Consider the following 21,025-nt stretch of genomic DNA (forward strand, 5'->3'; position numbering starts at 1 on the left):
CGATCGTAAAGCTTCTGGATCTTTGTAGCAAACTTATATCTTCACAATCAATCTGAAATATGCGGAAAATGGTACACTTTAGCTGCAGCAGCAGCAGCGCGGTATCGACTTAGCTTCGCCATATTGCCATGCAATGATAGTATGGGTATAGGTTTTAGGGAGAAGAAGTTAGAGTTTGATTTAGATAATATAATTTAATTATTCAAACAACAGGTTTAGCAGGATGCAATTATCATTAGTAATGGTGCTCGCTTCATGTATTCAAGGAGAAAACTATTTTCTTGTTTGGTTTTCACCTTCACCTACTCAAATGCTTCGTAAAACGAAGATGGGTTTTCGTAAAAAGACGCAAGAGGATCCAGCACTTCATCTTCTGTCGCCTTGTTTCTATAGTGAGATCACTGTTCCAATAAAACAAAAGGAATTAATTAACGGAAGCAACCCACAAGCAGCATTTTCCGATACCTACTATAGTATTGTTCATTTATCAAAGCAAACGGAAATAGGAGATATAGTGTTACGTTTAGGACCTTTATGCAGTTACTATTAATTTTGGTCCACAACTGTTGTACAATACATTGAACACCGTTGGTTTTTCATCTCGGTTATGCGATATTGGGTTGGGGAAAAAGTAATGGATTGTTTTTCAATAAAGAGTAGGGCTTCATTTAAAATGCTTTCAAATGGTTCCACTGTACTTCAAATATGAATCGTTTTGTTGGATAATTATCTGCCATTTTAACTTAAACTCAGTATGCCTCTCTCATAAAACGTTGTTTTTTTTTCTTATTTGAGAAAAACTCAAGCAACCGATTTTCACAAACGTCTCTTTATTCCAGTTTTTTTTATCATCAAGGATATATTTGCAAAGCGTAAAATAGATAAAGTAATCGCTTAGTGTCTGGTTTGGACATTTTGGATTTATCGAAACATTGCACCGAAGTTATCGATGTTTTTTACAAACCATTATCCAGTCCTTATGAAAGACAACACCTCTTTTGTTTGCAAATTCTTGCCATTTCTGCTCAACTATAAACGCTATATAGCTATAAACGACAACATACTGACCGTAAAGATCTCAAGGGTAAATTGTGGCATGATTTTTTGTTAAAATGTGATAGTATGTAACTCGTTCCTCTTCACCAATCACTATAGATTCCTTCCTAGATTTCGCAGATGGAATTTCGATCCATCTTAATCCATGTGTAGAATCTTCTGATAACAAACCTTCAGCATTTTTTTCAATCCAGTAAATAATTTCGAAAAGTGGTGTAGTCGATCCTTAGTTTCCAGACAACTACTAACATATCTGATATTTCTCAGTATTTGAAATGCAAGCCGTCCGATCGAGTTTATGCTTCAACAGAGGCGCTTAACTCTCCGAATTGTAGGCTCCCGGTGAACCGAAGTTAAGACGTTTGTGACGGAGCATTTCGTCACTCGAGGATGAGACTAATCCTTTAATCAAAATTTATGAAAAAAATATTTATCATATTGAGGACTTTACTACTAAGGCGATACTTCACTGCGGAAACCGGTGAGGTAAAAAAACAACTGCAAAAACCAATGGAGGGATGGTAAATGAATTTTCACATTTTTCCCAGAGGGCTATCCTTTTCAAGAGCATTCTGTACCATTTTTTGATGAATCTTCGATCGATTCAAAGACGAAGAATGGGTTGAAAATCATGAGAAATAAAAGTTAAGCTACTAAATACTGAAATAGTATTATAGATGTTTGCTTTAAATTTACTTTGGAACAAATTAAATGTGTGGTGCTAATTCATTGTCCGTTCAAAAAACCACCAACTAAAAAACAAAAAAAAAAGATTATTGCTTAAAGTATGTGTTAACAGCATAACTTTTAAATGATTTCAATTTCGGGAGGACAGTTCTGAGTGATCAGGACCATCAGGAGCCAGTGAAACACTTTACTTTATGAGAAGCAACACGCACAATACGGATACGACGGTTAATAGATGAAAAACATGAAAGCAAAATATAAGTTTAGTAACTATAATGGTAGTAGGTTGGCCAACTTCGCAGTCGCCAATGATTTAGTGATTGGAAGTACTAAGTTTGCCCCAAGCGATATCCACTTAGCCAACAGCTGTTCCAACCAGAAACGCAAGAAACCAGAAATTAGAAACAAAAATCAAGTGATTTGCTGTTATATACAGATACTGTTCTTTCATTAGCCTTGCAACACAAGTGCAGACGAATACTTAACTTATTCTGCAAATCGTATCAGACTGTTTATTTCCTTTTTCTCCTCTTGTATAACGACGGGATTTTGTTCAAGTCTTCTTCACGGAAAAGAGGCGGAATCGATCGAAAGCGTACAAAAGAATTGTTCTAACCGTGTTGTTCGTGATCTAAAAAAAAGTTTTTAAGTTGCAACGCCGAACCACCTAACATCATGCACCTTTTCGAAACCACAAAAAGTTATTCAAGGGAGGTGCAAATTTGCGTCTCTATTAGTATACTGCTTTTGGTTTGTTTTTTTCTTTTTAGCTAAAACAACTATTGCGGAACATACTTAGCAATAATGGAACGGTTGGAAAATAGAACAAATGCATTGTGATACTACATTGCGGCTGACAGGGATAGCCCCGGACGAGCAAAATAAATTCGCTAACTACCCATCCTACATGTTCCGCCGTCGGAACGCTGATCTTTCATGAGTTCCAAGTCCGCGAAATAATTATACAGTAACAGTCAGACAATTACAAACATGTACAGGACGCACATACACATACTATAGGGTTTTTGTTAACATTTCGTAGGACAGTTGGAGTAGGAGTTTTATAGGCGGCGTCGAGAGCCCGTGGAAGAAAACTTTAACAATCGGGGTTGATTCCGAGAAACGAAACGAAAAAAAAGAAATTTTATATTTAAAACAAGACTATTTTTCACACTTTTCATTCTCCTTCCACTGCGCTACATATCGCCGAGAGCAAAAAATCAATCTCGGTAGATCCGCGTAAACGTTACAAGATGATGCTGCCATGCTACGGTGCATGCCACGGGCGCGGACTCTGTTGCTGTCTAATGTAATCAAATGGGCCATGGAAGGTTCGTTCTTACTAGCACGTACTGTCAAAGCTGTTTTTCTTAAGGGAATGCCTGCCTGCCGCGCTCAGCCGCATCAAGTTGCCACAAGAAGTTCGACCCGGTTTGACCACTGTTTAGCTAGATTTGATCGTTTTGCGTGCTGTATGGCGTGCTCACTTCACCATTCGATTATCAGTTCACGTTGTAGGTTTGGCTATCTAATAAAACTTTTTCGCCTGCGCATCTCGGCTTCCTCTGCAAGGTGAAAAGTATGGAAAGAGAAAAGGCGTGGATTGAAGGAAAGCGCTGTTATACAATCGTGCATAGGTCATAGCTTACTTGTATATGCTGTAACCAAGCATCACGAGCAACTGTACTACGATCACAACGAGGAAGGAGGTCAAACTGAGACAGTTTTGTGTTGGACACTGTGCCAACCCCTGCGCCCCGGCTGGTTGGTTTTGAAGCCTAACGAAGACAATGGTATCAATAACGGAAACTATTACATTGTAGCTTTCCCATTTTCTTTACTCACCTCTGCGAAACACCAGCTACTCCTTGTCGTACTTGGTTCATGCCGTCACGCATTTCGTTCATCAAACTTTGGATGTCGTATCCACCGCCCTGAATCTGTGCGGTTGGCGCACGAGCCTGGTTGGTGAGAATGTTGTCCGTTCGTGCGTGTACCTCGCCAATGATGGAACGAATCTCGCGCACCGTCTGTACCATCACGTTCTGATTCTGCAGCAAGGCATCAACCTCGTGTCGCATAATCGATCCTCCAGCACCACCACCAGCCCCAATTTGTGGCGGTGGCATTCCCGTTCCATCGCCAGGCTTGGCTGAGACCGAAAGCAACCCCAGAGTTCGCTCCTGGCGACCGATCACCTCGTCCAACTTGCTACTCAGCATACGGAGCTGTTCGAACGTGTTCGTCTGCGCTTCCCAGATCTGACGTAGTTCTCGTTCGTTAAAGTCCTCGAACAAACTGTCCAGATCGTCCTTCTGCTCATCGGGATGCTCCTTGCGGTACTCTTCCTTCTGCAGTTCAAGCTTCTTCTGATAGTCTTGGTACTCCTGGGTCAATTTAGCCGCATCTTCTCCCTGCGCCGGTTCCTCCTTGAACTGGCCCGGTATGTGCAACGAGGTGGTGAGGAAGTGGAACACATCGTGATCGTCAGCCAAACCGCCTGTGGCCGCCGACAGCCCGAAGTAGCCGGTCTTCGGTAGCACCACGCCTTCCGCTCGGAAGCACATCTCGTAGTTCTGATCGTTGTTCGTCATACCGTTGTGGAACAGCACGGTGAGGATATTGTTGTAATACTCGATCTTGGCACGCGTCGGGAATGGTTTGTTACGGAAGTCTCGCAAACACCCGGACAGAAGTTGAGTGCCACCATCGCTGTCGTAGGAAAGAATGCGAAGAATTCAAAATTAATATACATCCTCCATTGGGGAATCATGAGCTAACGCAGTACTCACTTTTGATGGTCAAACTGTCGCGTACCGTCGTTCAATACGGCCGAAATGTACGGATTGTTGTGCTTGTTATCGTTATCGAAGGAATCGAAGAAAATACCGAGTCCAACCCATTGATCCGAAGAACCGAATACATCTCCGATATAGCTTCCCTTTTCGGCTGTGTACCAGAATGCCTGCGAAAGAATAGCATATAATTAGCCAGGGGATTCCATTTCCCCAGCTCGCTTGTGGCCCACTGTAGGGCGATCTTACCAGACCGTCCGCTCCGATGCGACCTCGTCCGGACACTCGGAACACGATCTCCACCTCCCACCAGTCGAAGTTCGTCTTCTGTTTCGTCCAAATAGCTCCCTTTTGACTCCGCAGCGAAGGGGCAATACGCACGTTTTCCGAGCTGGCGATTGCATCTGTAAAGCGAGTTCGAAGAAATTGTGGTTAGCGATGGCACTTTCGGTAGCAGAGAACATTATTGCTTATCATTGATAAGCGGTCTTTCGTATCAGCCGAACACGACGCTTCGATCAAAAGGACACACTTTCGCCACAAACCGGATCCACCGCCTGCCTCGATGCGAGCGTGTTGGCAAAGGGAGAATCTAGTCTCCGTGGCATACCCCGTTAGCCAGACCACCAAAAATTAGTCTGGAGCTGCAAGGCCATCATAAATTTTGCCACTAAACAAACGGCGATTGTGCGACAGTCCCCCCTCCCCTTACCCCTCACCGGGCCACGAAAAAGCCTCTGACGTGTAACTTCTCGGGGCACCGTTGTCGTGCCATCCCGCTCTCTCGCAGGTACAGCAGGTGGCCGCTGTAGCGCCATCCTGGAACGACCTCTCGCTACGCTCGTCTTCCCGTTTCGCTCTGCTGCACTCGGAACACCCTCGGATACTTACGACCACCGTACTCCCAAAACGGCACCGTGCCGTCCTTCTGCGCCAGGTAGGGGGGTTTGAACGAATATTTGTACTCAAACCGCCGGTGCACCATCCCCGCCGTATTTCCGCTTACGCTGGCCAGCCGAGTGGTCAGAGTGGCCAGGGAAAGGAGTAGGAACAGCCAGCGGGCCGCTGATTCGCCGCACGTGAACCCTTTCGAAGCCATTTTCGCGAATTGCCGAAATTTCCGAGACCGCTCGCGGGGCCGAATCTTTTGTATACGTGCCCGCTCTGCCAACAACACACCTCAAGCATTCCACACACCGGGCTTAGTTTTGAACCCGTTGGTATAAACCAAACAAGTTTTGCGAAAATACATGAAATATACGCGGTTGGTTTACGCTTCGTGTGGCGCGAGCAGATTTATTTGAATTATCCGTTATTTATAAACCGTTGCCGGGCATCAGTTTCAGCTTTTGCAATTCCTGCTGGAACAAATTTTGCCTGATCGTTACCATGGTGCAGGTCTTCGGATTACGTTCCCTCTCGTCGGATTGCTCGCACTCCACGGAAAACTGATTTTCGCGCAAAATCCTTAGGCGATCCTCCATGGCAAGCAGCCCGCGGTCGATGAGACGATCGATGTGAAAATACTGCTTCTGAGTAATAAAGTTCTTCATGGCGCAGAGCGCATTCCCGGCCAGAATGCAGATGCCAGTTAATTTCTCTTTCAGTCCATATTCTACACAAAGATCCTGGGCTCGTTGCTGCGCGATAGCGAGGTAGTTCAGCATCTTGACCGTTCCGCGACCAAGTGAGGAGGTGGCCAAGTTCAGTTGGGGAGGCACCCCTTGCTCTAGCCTAACGAGCACCTGTTTGAAGAGCCATTTCTTCTCCGAAGGCACTGGTGGCCGCAAGATGAAGGATTTCGTTGCTTCGCTCACCAATTTCGACATATCCTCGTGGGATCCGCAGTTTGTGCGGTGCCGTCGAATTTAGGATCACTTGCTTCCTATAAGTACTAGCTGCAATTGTACAATACTCATTTGTCCTATGGTTACGTTGATCATAATAAGAAAGTTCATAGTTTATTGTTGTACAAAATAGTTTAGGTGAAATCTTTATTGTTTTTAATGGTTCCAGTTTCCTTCATTTGTTTTTTAATTCCTTTTCAAACGTATTCTCTCATTGCCCGATCTGCTAGACGGAAATTCCTCAAACAAAAAGACAACAAAACCCTTTAAAACTAAATTTACACAAAAATTTGTTATTCTACTTAGGAACTAACTAAAGTAACGATAGCAATGCTCGATTTCGACTTGCTGATACACAAGTCTACGCGTTCCGCTTAAGATCATGTTAATTCCACACACCATGCGATATAATAGTTCAGATAAAGTACTCCTTTCCGATTGACGCGAGCCAGGACGATGATCAATCTAATCTACGCGATAATCTAATAAATCGGCCAGATTGGTAATCGCAACATAAGCTAAAACGGGGGAACAGCTGATGGTTTCAACCATGAAGTGGTTCATTTACATTGTGTATATTTCTATGCGAAGCTGTGTTTTGTAGATATGATGGACAGATGTGAACGCACATCCGAGATTCGAGCTTTAACGGGTTTCTTGCTTGATAAGAAAGTCCATTTTAGCAGGGTGATTGAGTTCTCTTAGATCTGTTATCAGATCTCTCCTTCTGTTGGCTTATTAAATGTATTGTAAAGGAAATTGCTAGCCGGTGCTAGAGGAGCTAGTACACTACGGAAAGGGGATTTGAAAGAATTGCATAAAATGGGGCTAATAGTAAAAAGAATAGTAGAAAAATGATTCACATAATGTACGTATATACGCCTAATGTTCAATGCTTCACTGTATTGGCAGAGGCTGAAGAGACAACGAGCGAACCAAAATGATTCGCTCACGACATCGGGCAACGGGAGAGGTGCAGTTGCAACCTCATGCAGCTCTTAAATTGCCCAACGTTCATACCAGAAACTGTACTCAGAACGTTGGGTAATACTTTTGTTATCAGATGGTTTCCCTCCTGTAAAATTGTATCTATATATGTATGATGATGAATAGCTAATTATTTCAGCTGATCTCAATGCATTGTTTTCCTGTCGATTCTTATCCATTTCCACTCAAGAGCAATCAAAGCAAACACCCAAAAACATCTCACTACACCGCAGTAGGAGGCAAGATGCAGTGTTTCGCTAATCGTGTTCTAATCATTCTTGAACGCCAAATGATGACCGGCCATGCTAGTTTAGAGATATGAGCAAAATAATAGAATTATCGGCATCAGTTTGGCCCTGCATACAGTAGATTTTCTTCATATCGTAGCGATCACATCGTTCATGAAATATGAAAATCGATTTGGCTTTTCTAGACATTCTGATGATTGCTGAGCAATCCCTCCGGCCCTTCCTGACAATGCTGCGATAACGTGGAACCCAACCAGTTCCCCTTTGATCATTTCTTCAGTAAAGCTAAATTCTACAATCTTTCGACGTGCCTAAAATTAATGAATAATAGCTGCTTTTCAATTCGTGGCATTACTGATAACCGCTAATTCACGCTGTACAATCGTTGCTGTTTCGGGTATGGATGCTTTTGCCTCCATCAGACTATTTGGTAGCAAAGTAGTTCTAGAACTGACTGATTTAGATAAGAGAAGAATTTATAGGATTTAGTGCGCAGCACCAGGACAGGAGAGCAATTTTCTGATAAGCACTCTTGCATGCACATTAATCTTTCACGCCTCCAACGTAAACGAACAACAAAAAGAGTTGAATTTCAATCGCTCCTAATCGGCCATCAAATCTATCAGTCCATAGCTATCGCTAAGTTTGCTTACACTTGGCCGAGTAAAAGTATTTGATGGTGCTGCAATGGTGCTGCGACTCAATGAACGAAGATCTCCATTAAGTCGTGCTCGTATATAGCTATTAGCAGCATAATACCGAAACCCACCACTAATCCTAATAACTGTAGACCAAAATCAGAAAGTTTGCATCGTTCTTCGGCCCCATGCGAGGAAGTCAGTTCAGGAATCTGAAAGTAAAATGAAAGTGAACATTTAGCATACAGAATACGACACGGTTTGTCGGTGTTCTTACCATGTCCACCATTGCTATGTAGAGGAACATGCCGGCAGCGAGAGCGAAAATCCAGGCCGAAGCTTGCGGTTGATGACCGACCATGATTCCGAGTATCATGCCGAAAATGCTGAGCACCGACGACAGCAGATTGTAGAATACGGCCTCTCTGGCGGACATACCGGCCTTCAGCAGCACGGCAAAATCTCCGAGCTCGTGCGGTAGCTCATGGCAGAAAACTGCAATCGCGGTTGAGAATCCTCCAGCTATATTATTTGCAAAGGCTGCTCCGATGGTCATACCGTCGGTAAAGTTATGCAACCCATCGCCCATAATAACCATCCAGACGACGGCCGACAACGAACCCGGTGGCGAATGTACGTGTCCATGAGTATGCGAATGGCCGTGGTGTTTGGTCTCGTGTTCCCGCAATATGATGGTATAGTTCTCCTTTCGCAGTTTTTTCGTTGCTTCCGTTTTCAGTGGGATAACCGTTTGTGGCTCTCCACTTTCAATCGAACCATCGTCCAGGTTGCTTGAGACCGTGTTGTTGTCGATGCTGTTACTGGTTGTGTGGATCGTTTCGTCATGGGATGTACCGCCGTGACGATGGTTATTCGCAACCGATGAAGTGCTGTTGTTGTGATTCAGCGGAATATGTTCGTTACCCTGATGTTGCTGTTGCTGTTGTTGCTCATCTCCATGACTATTGGCACACTTGGCCAGCACATTGTTGTGGTTCTCGTTCACTTGGTTGTGTTCGTGGTGATCGTCCTTAGTATCCATAGCGATTTCATCGTAACAGTACGGATAGGCGCTGTACTTGTGCTTGCATTGCTTCTCTCCACTGCCGGCCGCAAGATGCAACGAATTCGACTCCGGATCGCGCATTACGCGCACACGGGATGAGGGCTTATCTTTTTTCTCTCGTCCTTTGTACCATTCTGCGATCATGGTTAACAGTCGTTCCATAAAGTAGAAAAACACAATCCCAAATACCGACGCCAATCCTTTGTACATCATTTGATCGTGTGCATTTTCCAGCGAAAGCCCATCAGGAAACATGGCATGCGGTAATAGATGCAGCAACGCATCCCCACAAAGCGTACCGACGGCCAACGCGACCAGGAACTGGAGCGCATGGTGGTAAAAGTGTTTATCCATACAAGGTATTACCACTACACCGAGCAACCCGCACAGGCTAACACCGAGGATGGCTAGAAAAGAGTATACCCAAACAGCCAATTCATGCGAATGCTCACTATCATGGTGATGAATATGATGGCTGCTGCTTGTCTGCAGCTCAGGAACACTATCCGGCGTGAAGCATCCAGCTCGAGCTAGCGGATCTTCCGCGAGTAATCGCGATAGTATCAACGGGCATATGTTGTACAAATCACGACTGTCGAATCTGCTGATTCCTCCATTAGTCTGCTGCGAAGCATTATTTGCAGTATTTTCACTAGACTCCTCCTCATGATGGTGGTGGTGATCGTCGATGGGATGATCGTTATTAGAACTATTAGTATTACTATTACTTTCGTTGTTTACACTAGTGTTGCTTTGTATGCTATGGTCGCTACTGTTGTGCTGCTGCGTTGCGTTATCAGCTTCACTATCTTTACTAGCAGTGTATTCTTCCTTATGCCATTCTTCCGATGGTACCTTCACGGTGGTAACACGCTTCAGGAATTCTGCACTACTCAAACACTGAAAAGAATACAGTTACAATCTATGAGTTTTTGGGGTACGATAAAATAATCATTAAACAATTGATTATCATATAACTACTTACTTTATTAGGATCCTTTTGCTGCCGATCGCTGTCAGTCGCACTCACACTGCTCGTCGTTATTTTAGCACCAACTTCGCCACCAATCATTTGATATAAACCTAATCGATCGATCATACGCTCGAACCCTTTTCCATCCATTTGCATCGTTTCGGGATTACCGAATTCGGCAAATATTTTCATCACAAATTCCTTTACCATCGGATTCAGCTTTCGTTCGAACTCCTCGCGTTGATCCTCCTCGTCCCCGTGCTTTTTCTCCTCGGCAGCATGATTATGATGAGAATGACGCTTGACTATCCGATGATCTCCATTTGTCTCTTCCTGTCGCTGGTGCAACGACGTATCGTACTCGCCGTATGGTAACCATCGCTGTTCGTGGTCGATGGCGGGATTGATCGTGCGATCGTACTTGATACGTTCTACGCTTGACGCTTGGTCTACACCGCTAAAATGCTGTTTACAACGCACGTGATCTGCACACAGCAGACACACGACACACACCGCCATTATATGGCGAGCCATGTTGCCTGTAACTGGAACCTCTTCTTACCAAGAGCCGATAGGAGAGCGGTTGCTTCTCACGATATCTCGGTTAAGTTCCTGTGATTTTCCGAAACACCAGGAAAACTAACGGTTTCGTTTCTATTTCACTTTGCTTGTGTCGCAGCCAGGGTCTCAATTCACCGAACCTGCCTCCGTAAAATGTTTTCTCCTTTCTTCCGGCTTCGGCTTAATTCGCAATCTTTGGCCCTCAACGGCGGCAACGGCTACTAACTTCAGCTCCGATCGGTGGACTTTCAATTCCATTTATTTTCTATTTTTGCAAGAATTTTACAGCACACGGGAACCACCAGAGGAACTGCTTACGCTTCAATAGGTGGAATATGTTCTGAAACTGGAAAACACATAACGGTTTACTAGTGACTCATAATCAACAAACTTTCCTTAAATAAAAATAACACCAATCAACTATCAGTCGGTTATCATTTAAACGAGACCGCGGATCCGACAGCTACTAACACACGTTACTCCGGATCCCTAGTATTCTCGTAATCCATTTGTTGCTCCTGATAGTCTGTCACTCGTCATCAAACGCCAGAGCACTACTGAGCGCGTTTGGTAGTATGAAACCAACCTGGATTACCGGACGGAAAATTGGCATCCACCCAACCACCCTGCTGAGCCCATTTTCCTTGCCCTCCGTCAATCGCATCGCATTTTCGGGGTTTGTTTGATGCTCAACAACCGTACAACCTTGGCACTGGAAGGCACATTAAAAGGGGTCTCGCTACCAGAGCCCTCGGCTAGGGTTCAAGGAAGAAGGGAGCCACAATTTCAAGTCACCCCAACGCAACGAGACCAATGTCACGCAGCAAAAGAAAGCTAAATCCCTGCGAAACCCCCACAACCACAAGACAGGACCGGCCAGGAGGTGGAGGTAGTGTCTGAAGAAAATTTGTTTGATCAAACTTTGCCAGCCTTTCTTCTCTCACCACCGTCCACATGCGTGCAGAACCGCCGTCATGGATCACCGTTTCGCAAATCGTTATGGTTGCTAGTGGCGTGTGTACGTTACATTATTACGCCCGTTGACCCTGAAAGAAGCGTTCGTTCCTGGCAAAGGAAATCAAATCGAGCCAGTGCCGGGCGACAGGCAAGTATTTCGCTTAGCCCTTACAGTCGCCGCTAATCCCCATTAAAAATAGCACAATGTTGCGAGCGTTGTGGGTGGAAAAGGGGTTCAAATTTAACATACTATTATCGATCGCAATTTGACGCGCGCTAGAGGAGGTACGTTCATTGCCTTTATTAACTTAGAATCAATAGTATTTGCACACTCGAATGGTTGCAAACGTTTCACAATCACTTTGTGGCGAAAGAAAGTCGATAAATTCGTATCTAAAACTCCTTCAAATGTATATTTTGTCTATCCTATTATACAGGAACAAACGCAAACACACACACCGGTTGTCTCGTCTCAGAAGTCCCGTCACGGTAGTCCTATTCGAACGACTGGCACTGTACTAACGCTGCTGGCTTACTGGAGGGCTCCTTTTTATAATCTCGATCAAAGCATCCGTTGTGAGGTTCCCCACCAACACACGAAAGCTCAGGGTGTAGAATGAGGGACTTAGAATGTGGGCAGAGAAACGTGGAAAGAGTTATTCCACCGAAATACCCAACTTATGGCGAATCAGCAACAAATTGCCAACGCGAACCTCCGAATAAGGGAGCAGCAGCACGACAAGTGTATCCGCCTTTCCTCTCTACACCTGGTGTTTCCTGGACTCTCTACTTTGAGTTCTACATATAAACACGCTACTGATAACTTCACGATCCACTGCTCCTAAGTCACGCGTTTTAAAGAGAGAACGTAATATCCTTATTCTAATTGAACGCGCTCAGTAGTCTGGAATGTGAATAAGAATGCGAAGATGGGCCGAAGGTTGTCTACCTGCATCCACGCATAAAAGAAGGACCGTCTGATTCCCGCGCATTCCGCGCAAAGGCCGCGATGTTCCTAAAGGCTTTATGGGCCACATCATGCTACACGGATTCCAGTTAAACAAAAATGGAATCCTCCATACAAACGAGAAAAAAAAAACGCTTTTCACTAGCAGTGTGGTACGATAAAGGCATTAAAAAAGCCGAAAAACTGGACCCAGCAGGGACAATAATTCATATTTGGCGTTTTTGTTACCGTCCTTCGTTAGAGAGTCCGTGTTGAGCGGCAGCATTGCAGACAACCGAATTGCAATCCGACACTGGTCCATATCGCAAGCCAAACCTTTGGCCAGTTCAGACAGAACAACTCAGCGTGAAACCAATGTTCGGAATCAGCATAATAACGAAATCTAAACCTAAACTCTGCCTGTTTTGTTATGTTCCATTAGCATTCCAGGTAGAAGTTAGAACGAAACAATATAAGCTTATCATCATACCATAATACACACACCAGCCGTTGACTTTCCGACATTAGTTTACACATTACACCGTACCCAGAATGATAAGGTAATCAGTGAATGACAACTTCCTCGTGAAGCGGTAAATAAATCACGCAATATTAGGCACAGATTAGTTCGGGACATATGGCGATGCAAGCCATTTCCAAAACTCTGACGTGACTTGCAGGTTGTGCAAGCGAAAAGATACCTTAGCACCCGTGTTATATTATGTTTTCTGAGGGTTTTCGGGGTTGCTAGAGTGGAAACGATATGGTAAAATAGGCCAACGGAAGCAACCATTGTGAGGCAGCAACCTGCTGGCGATGGTTGCGCCATGCACACATTGAAGTATCATTACGAATGACAACCATGCGCAGTGATGTAGAACATTGAACATGATTGTGAATGCATTAAGATTAACTGTAACGGACAGCGAAACAAAACGCTTTTCCCAACCATCATCATACACATGGTTACTGGTTTAACCCAGATATGTTCGCTCACTGTTTACTTCAAACGCCGCTAGCTGGAAGCGATAATGGAACCAACCATTCAACATTCGAGACGAGTTACTACAGCCGTTGTGGGCTCGAATGCTTATCGCATACCGAGCAGCTGCAGACACAGCTCATCATTAAGTCGAATTTCGTCGTTTTGCGACATTTTCAAATAACAGCCGGGCATTGAAAGAGTGCGTACGGGTGGTACACGTGGTGCACGCTGATTGCACGCAGCTCCCCTATGGTGGGCGTGTGATCGGGTGACAGACCATCGATTAGCTGGACGACCAGGTAAGTGAAGCACAATTGGTAACTGTTTAAGTGAATGATGAGAGAGGGTCGTTGATGGCAGTCGACACATAATCATCATGCACAGCTAATGCCTTTTTCATGCCTCCCACCACCGTACGCTACTACCACTACGGCATGCCACGTGACACACGGAGGCGTTCGGTTTAATTCAATTCCAAATGCTGGATCAAATTCAATGCATTTGGTAGCGCGACAGGGTCCAGGTCTAACAACGCACATCAGGAAACGAATTACTGTTTGACGTCTACAATGGGGGCGCGAGATGGTTAGTTAAAACCGCCTCCATCCGTGCCGAGAGATGCGAGCCATTCTGACCACACACCATAATAGGACACGGAATCGGTTTCCTGTTCGATTCAACGATCGATGTTTCAATCAGATCCAATTTTAGTGACGCAAACTAACTGACTGGTTGACTGGTTGAGATGTCTGGCTTCCATGGGAAAGGCCAGACGTTGCCCCTCAAAAAGGGCACCGGAATGGAATTCACAAGTGACGATTGCAACCCGATCGGATGGTCAATTTAGTCATTCAACTAAATTCGTCACGCAAATTTGATGGTCACCGAATCAAAGCATCAAAGGAGAACATAAAATATTGAGCATAAATTGACCTTGTCTGTAGAGACAAGAGAGATACATGGAATGTGTGACTGCGGAAGCGATCGTCTATCACGAGATCAGAGATCACGTGCCATCACGAAGCATGACCAAGGCCGATACGAGCTTTTCAGATCGTCTCCACGATCTTTTCGGTTTCTTATCATTTGTTGCGCAGAAACGAACCCAAAACTAGGCTTACCCAATTAACATCAATTATTTGGTACCAATTCGACGACAGCTGCGTTGAGTGGAGCTCCTGGGCGGCGTCTTATCAGGCTGGCCCTGGAGGTCAGTGGGTGCACATGTTGGCGCCTACGGAAGTTTCTTCTTTTTGTTTTCAGCCAAAGTGCCACCGTGGCTTGATTAGTAGTACTCGCTGCTCTCTGTTTGCTGATTGATATCAACTAACCTTAATTCTGGAGCACAGCTTTGTGCTATACAACTACATGTTTACCAAACGATGTTGCCTTGGGTACAGCTTCTAAAGATGAATTCTGGCAAGACATTGTGAACTCAAGTCAGTGTCGCTTTGTTGAACGCATTAATTGTTTGAGAATAATTTCGCAGTAGGCAGCCGCCTCCCGAGATGAAGCTTATTAAAAATAAATTACTGTGCTGGTTTCTGGTTTTCATTGTTTGTTTGTATTGTATTGTTGGGAATCAAATATTATTCGAAAATTCGAAAAACCGATAAAACACAAGATTACAGGAATATTGATCGACGAACATCCGAAATCTACGAAGATCCTTGCTGTTGCGGCTAAGTAAAATAAGCTACTGAACTGCTTCACGAAAAAAGGATGCTACAGTACAGTACAGTAGAGAGCATGTACGAGTGGACACGTGCAACGCCCGTCGAGTGCGCTTGTATCGGCGAAATCGCAAAGGGAGAGAAGTGCTCATGTTTGATCGAAACGTGGCCACCATTCGGCCAACTGGACCGGCCAACGTAACCCTCTCTACCTCTATCCACCAAACACATCGTCATCGTTAATGCTCGATAGCCGCCATCGCCACCATCCGGGCCGCCACTGCCGTTCGTGTTCCAACAAAAAGTGAAATCGATATCTACAAACCACGAGAAGGGGGCAATTTTTGGCGAAGGAAGTTCACACCTACCTCACTATCAACAAGCGCCACGAAACGGTACCATAGCAGGGATTTGAGAGCTCGATAGGGATATCAACTCCTCACCGAACCAGCCTACTACTTTGAAAAGCCAACCCAAAACAAACCAACCGGCAGCACGTGTCCGGTGTAGCGGATTTTGCGCATGAACTTGAAAACCGGGGTTGGCTGGGAAGATGCATTCCGTCGTCTGGTCGGCAGAGCATCAGAATAAACATTTAATCAATGAACTTGAATAGAATGAATTGCGTCGAATCCAGAATTAGATGTGGCTCGATTACCAATCCTTTTCATAATAAAAATAAAATAATGAAGCACCAGTTTGTTTATTCCACGTTATACCGCGAGCCTTTCGTCCTTCCTTCCATTCTATCTTTCTACCTTTGTCTTCCGCGCCCCAAAGCTCTGTTGTATCGACATGATGTGGTGATCCGTACCGGCACCACACACAACTACCGCTGAATAATTCGTGGGGGCTATGCACGATGCGACGGTGCGCATTTCAAGTGAGACATGCGCTGGCGTAAGGAGCTCAAGGTAATCCTACAGGCAATTCATGACTAAAGTGTGCAGAGAACGGACGGGCGAGGGAAGGTGAATACGTCATTATCATCATTAATCCGTGTCGGGTGGGGGCCCACGCGATAATGTTGAACACCCTGTGCAGTAGACGACACGATTTGATTACTAAATTAAATCCATTCCATGACATTTGCATGACGGGGACACAAAAGTCGGTAACAATCGGGAAGGAGAGAAAGTGAAATTGTTGGCAACTCGACAACTGGATTCGAAAATTTTACAAAAAAAACTGCTATCAGGGAAGCCGCCAGCTCCACGGGCGAGCTCAAACGCCGTCCCCGGTGTTGCAGTTTAAAACAGGAACAGGACCATCGTTTCGGATGTTCCTCCGAGCGGAACACCATGCATTCCGCCTCTAAAACTGGTTGTTGCGTGTCAGCAAAGGAGCAAGTTTTCAGTAGGAACCGGCCCTTCTTATCTTGAGTGGTTGTGTTCCATGGTTAGTGGATGATGCATTACCACCCGGTGAAAACAGGTTTGATACTCGATACCGTGTAGGTCGGAACGGGGAGCATATAAAAGGAGTTGAATTAATGCACGCACGGTTTTGGTACTTTAATTTCAACTATTAGCACAATCATTTCTGAAGCGTTCGATAAAATTATGTTCCTATCTCCATTTTTGGTCGCACACCGATGATCATCAGGGCGCTTATGATGATGATCAGTGTTCGATCAGAGCAACTGATGGTTTCTTCTCTTTGCATCATCATTTTCTAAGCGAATCCAAAGGGTTCACCTGCAACGACAATCTTATCGTTCTTGTAAACCAACTACACACTCTGCCTTATCTTATCATAGCGGCAGTTGGAGCAATTTACCAGGGTCATGACGGAACATCGACAACGACCGATCGACGTAAAGCGATCCAAGCAACCATACGGGACCCTTTCATCCGAAAACTTCGGCATGCTTAGACTCGAGCTTGCGTTCATCTATCCGTCCATTCGCGCCGATGCATTTTCCAGGCCGGTAGGAATTGAAATAAAAATAGGATTCTCTGGTTCACGGCGGCACGGATTCCCTCGACCGAAAATGATCGAAAATAGAGTGACACCGTTTCAGTTTCCGTCGTCACCACCGCCTCCGCGCATCCATGCCGATTTGCCAGCGACATTTAGGACGGCCAGCAGGCAGCCTCACAGGGAAGGAGAAGGTTGTTGAGCAGTTTCTCTCGCTGGAAGAATGGATGCGCATGGTAGGTTACACGAAGTTGAGCGTTGAATGAACGTTTTGCTTGCAAGCCGTACCAACCGTAAATCATCTAGCGTTACCTTGAGCATGAAATCACCACGGTATTGCGATAAACGCATAAAAATGCGATACTCAACAAGTGCTGTTATCGACACACACAAAAAAACGACCAACCCCAACGCCTACTATGGTGAGTGTTCGTGGACTACTCCAACTCGGGACGGACTTTGTCTGTGGATGCAGCGCGTAACCGGAAAACACGGAAAAGGGAAATTCTAACGAAAATGCCGGCATGCACGCACACCGTCCGTCCACTGACTTTCACTTTCACCGTTTTATCAAAACATTTCCTTCACCGCACGACAAGCTGAAGCCCTTCCGGAGCTAACGACGACCCCCCTCGATTACAGCGCGGTTTTTGCCGACACCGACTGCAGCGGTTGAATGGAGTCGCATAATACCCGTGCCGTGCATACCCCTTGTCCCCTAGTGCACTGGACGAGCACCACGCAATCATCGAGGAGGCTTCTTCGTCATCGTTGCGTTCGATTGTACTATCACCACTTCCGCGGCAGGATGAATGGCGAAGGACGACTTTTATTCCGGCGCACATACCGAAACAGGAGATCCTTTTCAGTTCCAACTCCGCCTGTTCTTCGTTTTCGGTCTGTCTAGGGGCCGGCCCGGCAAACAAACGGCACGATTTGAGGGCATCACACCCAGTCCACAGAATAATGGCAGACCGCAGTTTGACTATGGCGGCCGCGTGATCCATGTGATTTTCGGCGAGGTCGAGAACAGCCAGATCTTTTTGGGCGGCCAAGCGCATCCACCAGATTTCCGCACGCACGCACGCACGCACAAACACAGACCACATGCAGGAGAGACGATCTCACAGAGGGAATTACCTTTAGCGGCCGCAGCCTCCAGCGGCAACGAAATGGTCACAACTCTCGCGGACATTCGGAACGAGGAGAGATTAACAACGATGGCCGGAACAATAAAGATTAACAATTAAAAATCCGGAATTCAATCGCCGACCACTTTTTTGCCACCACTTTTTTTTTGCGGCGCGCGAACGTTTGACAGTCCGGCGCACAGTGGGAATTCGAGTTGCGTTCCATCAACGACTGGTCACACTGCATCCGACGCGTATTTTCAAGCGTTTTCAGTGCGATTTATGGCGGTACACTATGGAACTGTACAGAATAATGTGGAAAAATATCTCTGCTCGTAACATGCTGGATTATTGATTTTCTTTAAGCTTTCGTCAAAAACGGATGAGTAGTTTTTGCGGGTACTACATTTTTTTGACCACACGATGCACACTCAATGTGCCTTTATTTCGCCGCTTTGAAAATGGCGGCCGTGTTGCCAGTTTTTGGGCGATTTTTCAACCGAACGCCGGAGTTCTCGTTTCGTCTGGCACCGGCTTAAGACGCCAGGTTGTGGAGTAAAAGAGAAAAGCGTGCACCTTCTCGCTCGCGCAAACGCTCTTTCGAAGTAAACGCTCGCGGACGCTGTTCGACCGTGCTCCGCGATTAATTCGCTTTTTTCCATGGAATCGTGCTAGTTTTCGGTGGAAACGTGCTCCAAAGTGTCCACAGAGTGTTCGGGTAGGTTTTGCGAGTTAAATCCAGTGGGCCAGCGTGAGTTTAGTGCGAAAAATCGTGTCCGAAAGGCTTCGAAAGGGGTCCGCGAGATCAGCCGAAGGTGCGAGGGAAACCGGCTAACAGCCAGCGGGCGTGCGATAGAGCGAGATGGCGCGATGGGCTGTTGAAAAGAGGGTGGAATGAAGGGAGAAAGAGGTGAAAAAAGAACGGCAAAACGTGTTTCCAAAACGAATCTCGATCCAAAGAGGGGGAAAAGAAACGCAGCATGCAACGCGGTAAAGGTGCGCCTGGGCTCTCCGGAATCTCCTCCCTGCTGCACTTGTCGTCATCATCGCCACGATGGTGGCGTCCTTTCGCGGAGCCAAAACATAACCGACGACGACCACTGGTTGTGGGCCAAGTTCGTAATTGATGCGTGCGTGAGTTTGGAGAACAAATCAAATCGAAGTCGGCGAAGAAGATCGGGCAGAAATTGGTGGTGTAGGCAAACGTGCGAACCGCGGTGGAGTGGCGGTGAAGTGAAGAGAAAAGTGTGAATCTTGCGAACCCTCCGTGGCCGCGGCCGATGACTTGCGGTTGTGTCGAGGGTGGCTCCAAAGCCGAAAGGGTTGAAATTGAAGCGAAACGACGTGATGTTGGGGCCAAGCGAAACACCTAACGTGCCCCCCTCCCCCTTCACACCGTTGTACCGACCGCGCCAGACAAGTTCACATACATATCTCAGGGGGCCGTTGGGTGCACGACGCATGCAGTAACGGGTTGGCGGAGCGAAGGAAGCTGGACGGCGGACGTGTACACACCGGTCATTGACAGTTTACCGCTAGATTTGAGCTTGCTGCTATTAACGGCTATCTCGGCGGCCTACCGTGCCGTGGCATGGCGAACCGTGGCGGGAACACAGCGTGTGGATATGTTGGATACCACCGCCACCATCATCATCAAGCAGCGGGTGGGGGCAGCAGCGTGCGCACACGAAGCTGGAGCATTAACTTCATCATCTCGAACCACCTATGCGTTCTTGGATGATAGAGAGCGCGAAAGAGGTAGAGAGCGATACCAAAGGAGAGAATTTGCTTACGCAAGCATATTTTCCTCCTGGCATAGCCTCGCCATCGCATGCTTGCACGGCTCTGTCCGTGCGTGGATAACCAGTTTGTGATAAGCCATTTTCCCTTACCCTTCGCTCTGGCATTTGCTGCGCTACCGGGCGGTGCAGAGACAGCAGGGAAGAATGTAGGCCGCCGCCGGTTTCCAACAGGAAACGGTATGATAATGAGGAGAAGATGTTTCTTTTCCGTCTCGTTTTACGACCCGACCACATAGTGTGGACACAACAACACTGGAACGACCTCAACATGCTGATGCTGTTTTGTCGCTGAACTCTACTTGGAGTTTGAGCCGAACCATTTTGATCGGATGTTAAAATCCGCTTGTAAATCAGGTACACGCGGTTACTTTGATCAACGGTGCAACAACGAACATAGCTGAATGGTGTCCATCAATCGAAATGTGTATATAGATTCGAAGTAGGCATCGATTATGGTGCACACATTCGATCAACATGGAACACATGAACAATGCAAGAAAATCGGGTTTTTATGGCCGAAAAATGAAGTTGAAAACAATAGTTGAGACTGTTGGAGAAACGTGTTTTGGAAGCATCTAGAGTTAATATTTGGATCGATTTTACAAATAGAATAACGACACGAATAACGAATTCCAAGCGATGTTTTCAGTAGCCTTTTAACTGGGGTACGGTAACCATATAGATTCATCGAATTAAAGTTCGTAAAAAAACAACTTTTTTGTTATAGGCAACAATACCTGTTACAGTTCTAAAC

The 21,025-nt window shown here is 45.8% G+C and overlaps 3 protein-coding genes across 5 annotated transcripts in view; 1 reads left to right on the forward strand and 2 right to left on the reverse strand.

Annotated features, from left to right (window-relative positions):
- Nucleotides 1–2,856: 2,856 nt before the first annotated feature.
- Nucleotides 2,857–5,720, reverse strand: LOC125957220 (protein ERGIC-53). The gene is made up of 6 exons (XM_049689775.1): nt 5,430–5,720; nt 4,788–4,942; nt 4,536–4,708; nt 3,589–4,455; nt 3,393–3,521; nt 2,857–3,308 (listed from the first exon to the last, which is right to left on the reverse strand). Exons 1-6 carry the CDS (start codon nt 5,635–5,637, stop codon nt 3,272–3,274), a joined length of 1,569 nt encoding a protein of 522 aa, XP_049545732.1. The 5' UTR covers nt 5,638–5,720; the 3' UTR covers nt 2,857–3,271.
- A 793-nt stretch (nt 5,721–6,513) lies between these two features.
- Nucleotides 6,514–18,631, reverse strand: LOC125957206 (zinc transporter foi). 3 transcript variants are annotated; one of them, XM_049689739.1, is made up of 4 exons: nt 18,480–18,631; nt 10,310–11,204; nt 8,536–10,224; nt 6,514–8,470 (listed from the first exon to the last, which is right to left on the reverse strand). In XM_049689739.1, exons 2-4 carry the CDS (start codon nt 10,829–10,831, stop codon nt 8,321–8,323), a joined length of 2,361 nt encoding a protein of 786 aa, XP_049545696.1. In that variant the 5' UTR covers nt 10,832–11,204; nt 18,480–18,631; the 3' UTR covers nt 6,514–8,320. The 3 variants fall into 3 exon arrangements, with proteins under 3 accessions (XP_049545696.1, XP_049545698.1, XP_049545697.1); XM_049689741.1 differs by lacking the exon at nt 18,480–18,631 and adding an exon at nt 14,868–15,148; XM_049689740.1 differs by lacking the exon at nt 18,480–18,631 and adding an exon at nt 12,275–12,478.
- Nucleotides 18,632–19,070: 439 nt separating this feature from the next.
- The window catches only part of LOC125957194 (protocadherin-like wing polarity protein stan), a 19,024-nt gene continuing 17,069 nt past the window's right edge, over nt 19,071–21,025 (forward strand). Inside the window, exon 1 of the mRNA XM_049689706.1 lies at nt 19,071–19,187. The gene's annotated coding sequence lies outside the window, so the exon portion shown is untranslated. The remainder of the gene's footprint in view (nt 19,188–21,025) is intronic.

This window comes from Anopheles darlingi, chromosome 3 (assembly GCF_943734745.1).
Source record: "Anopheles darlingi chromosome 3, idAnoDarlMG_H_01, whole genome shotgun sequence".
In the NCBI taxonomy this organism is placed as follows: domain Eukaryota; kingdom Metazoa; phylum Arthropoda; class Insecta; order Diptera; family Culicidae; genus Anopheles; species Anopheles darlingi.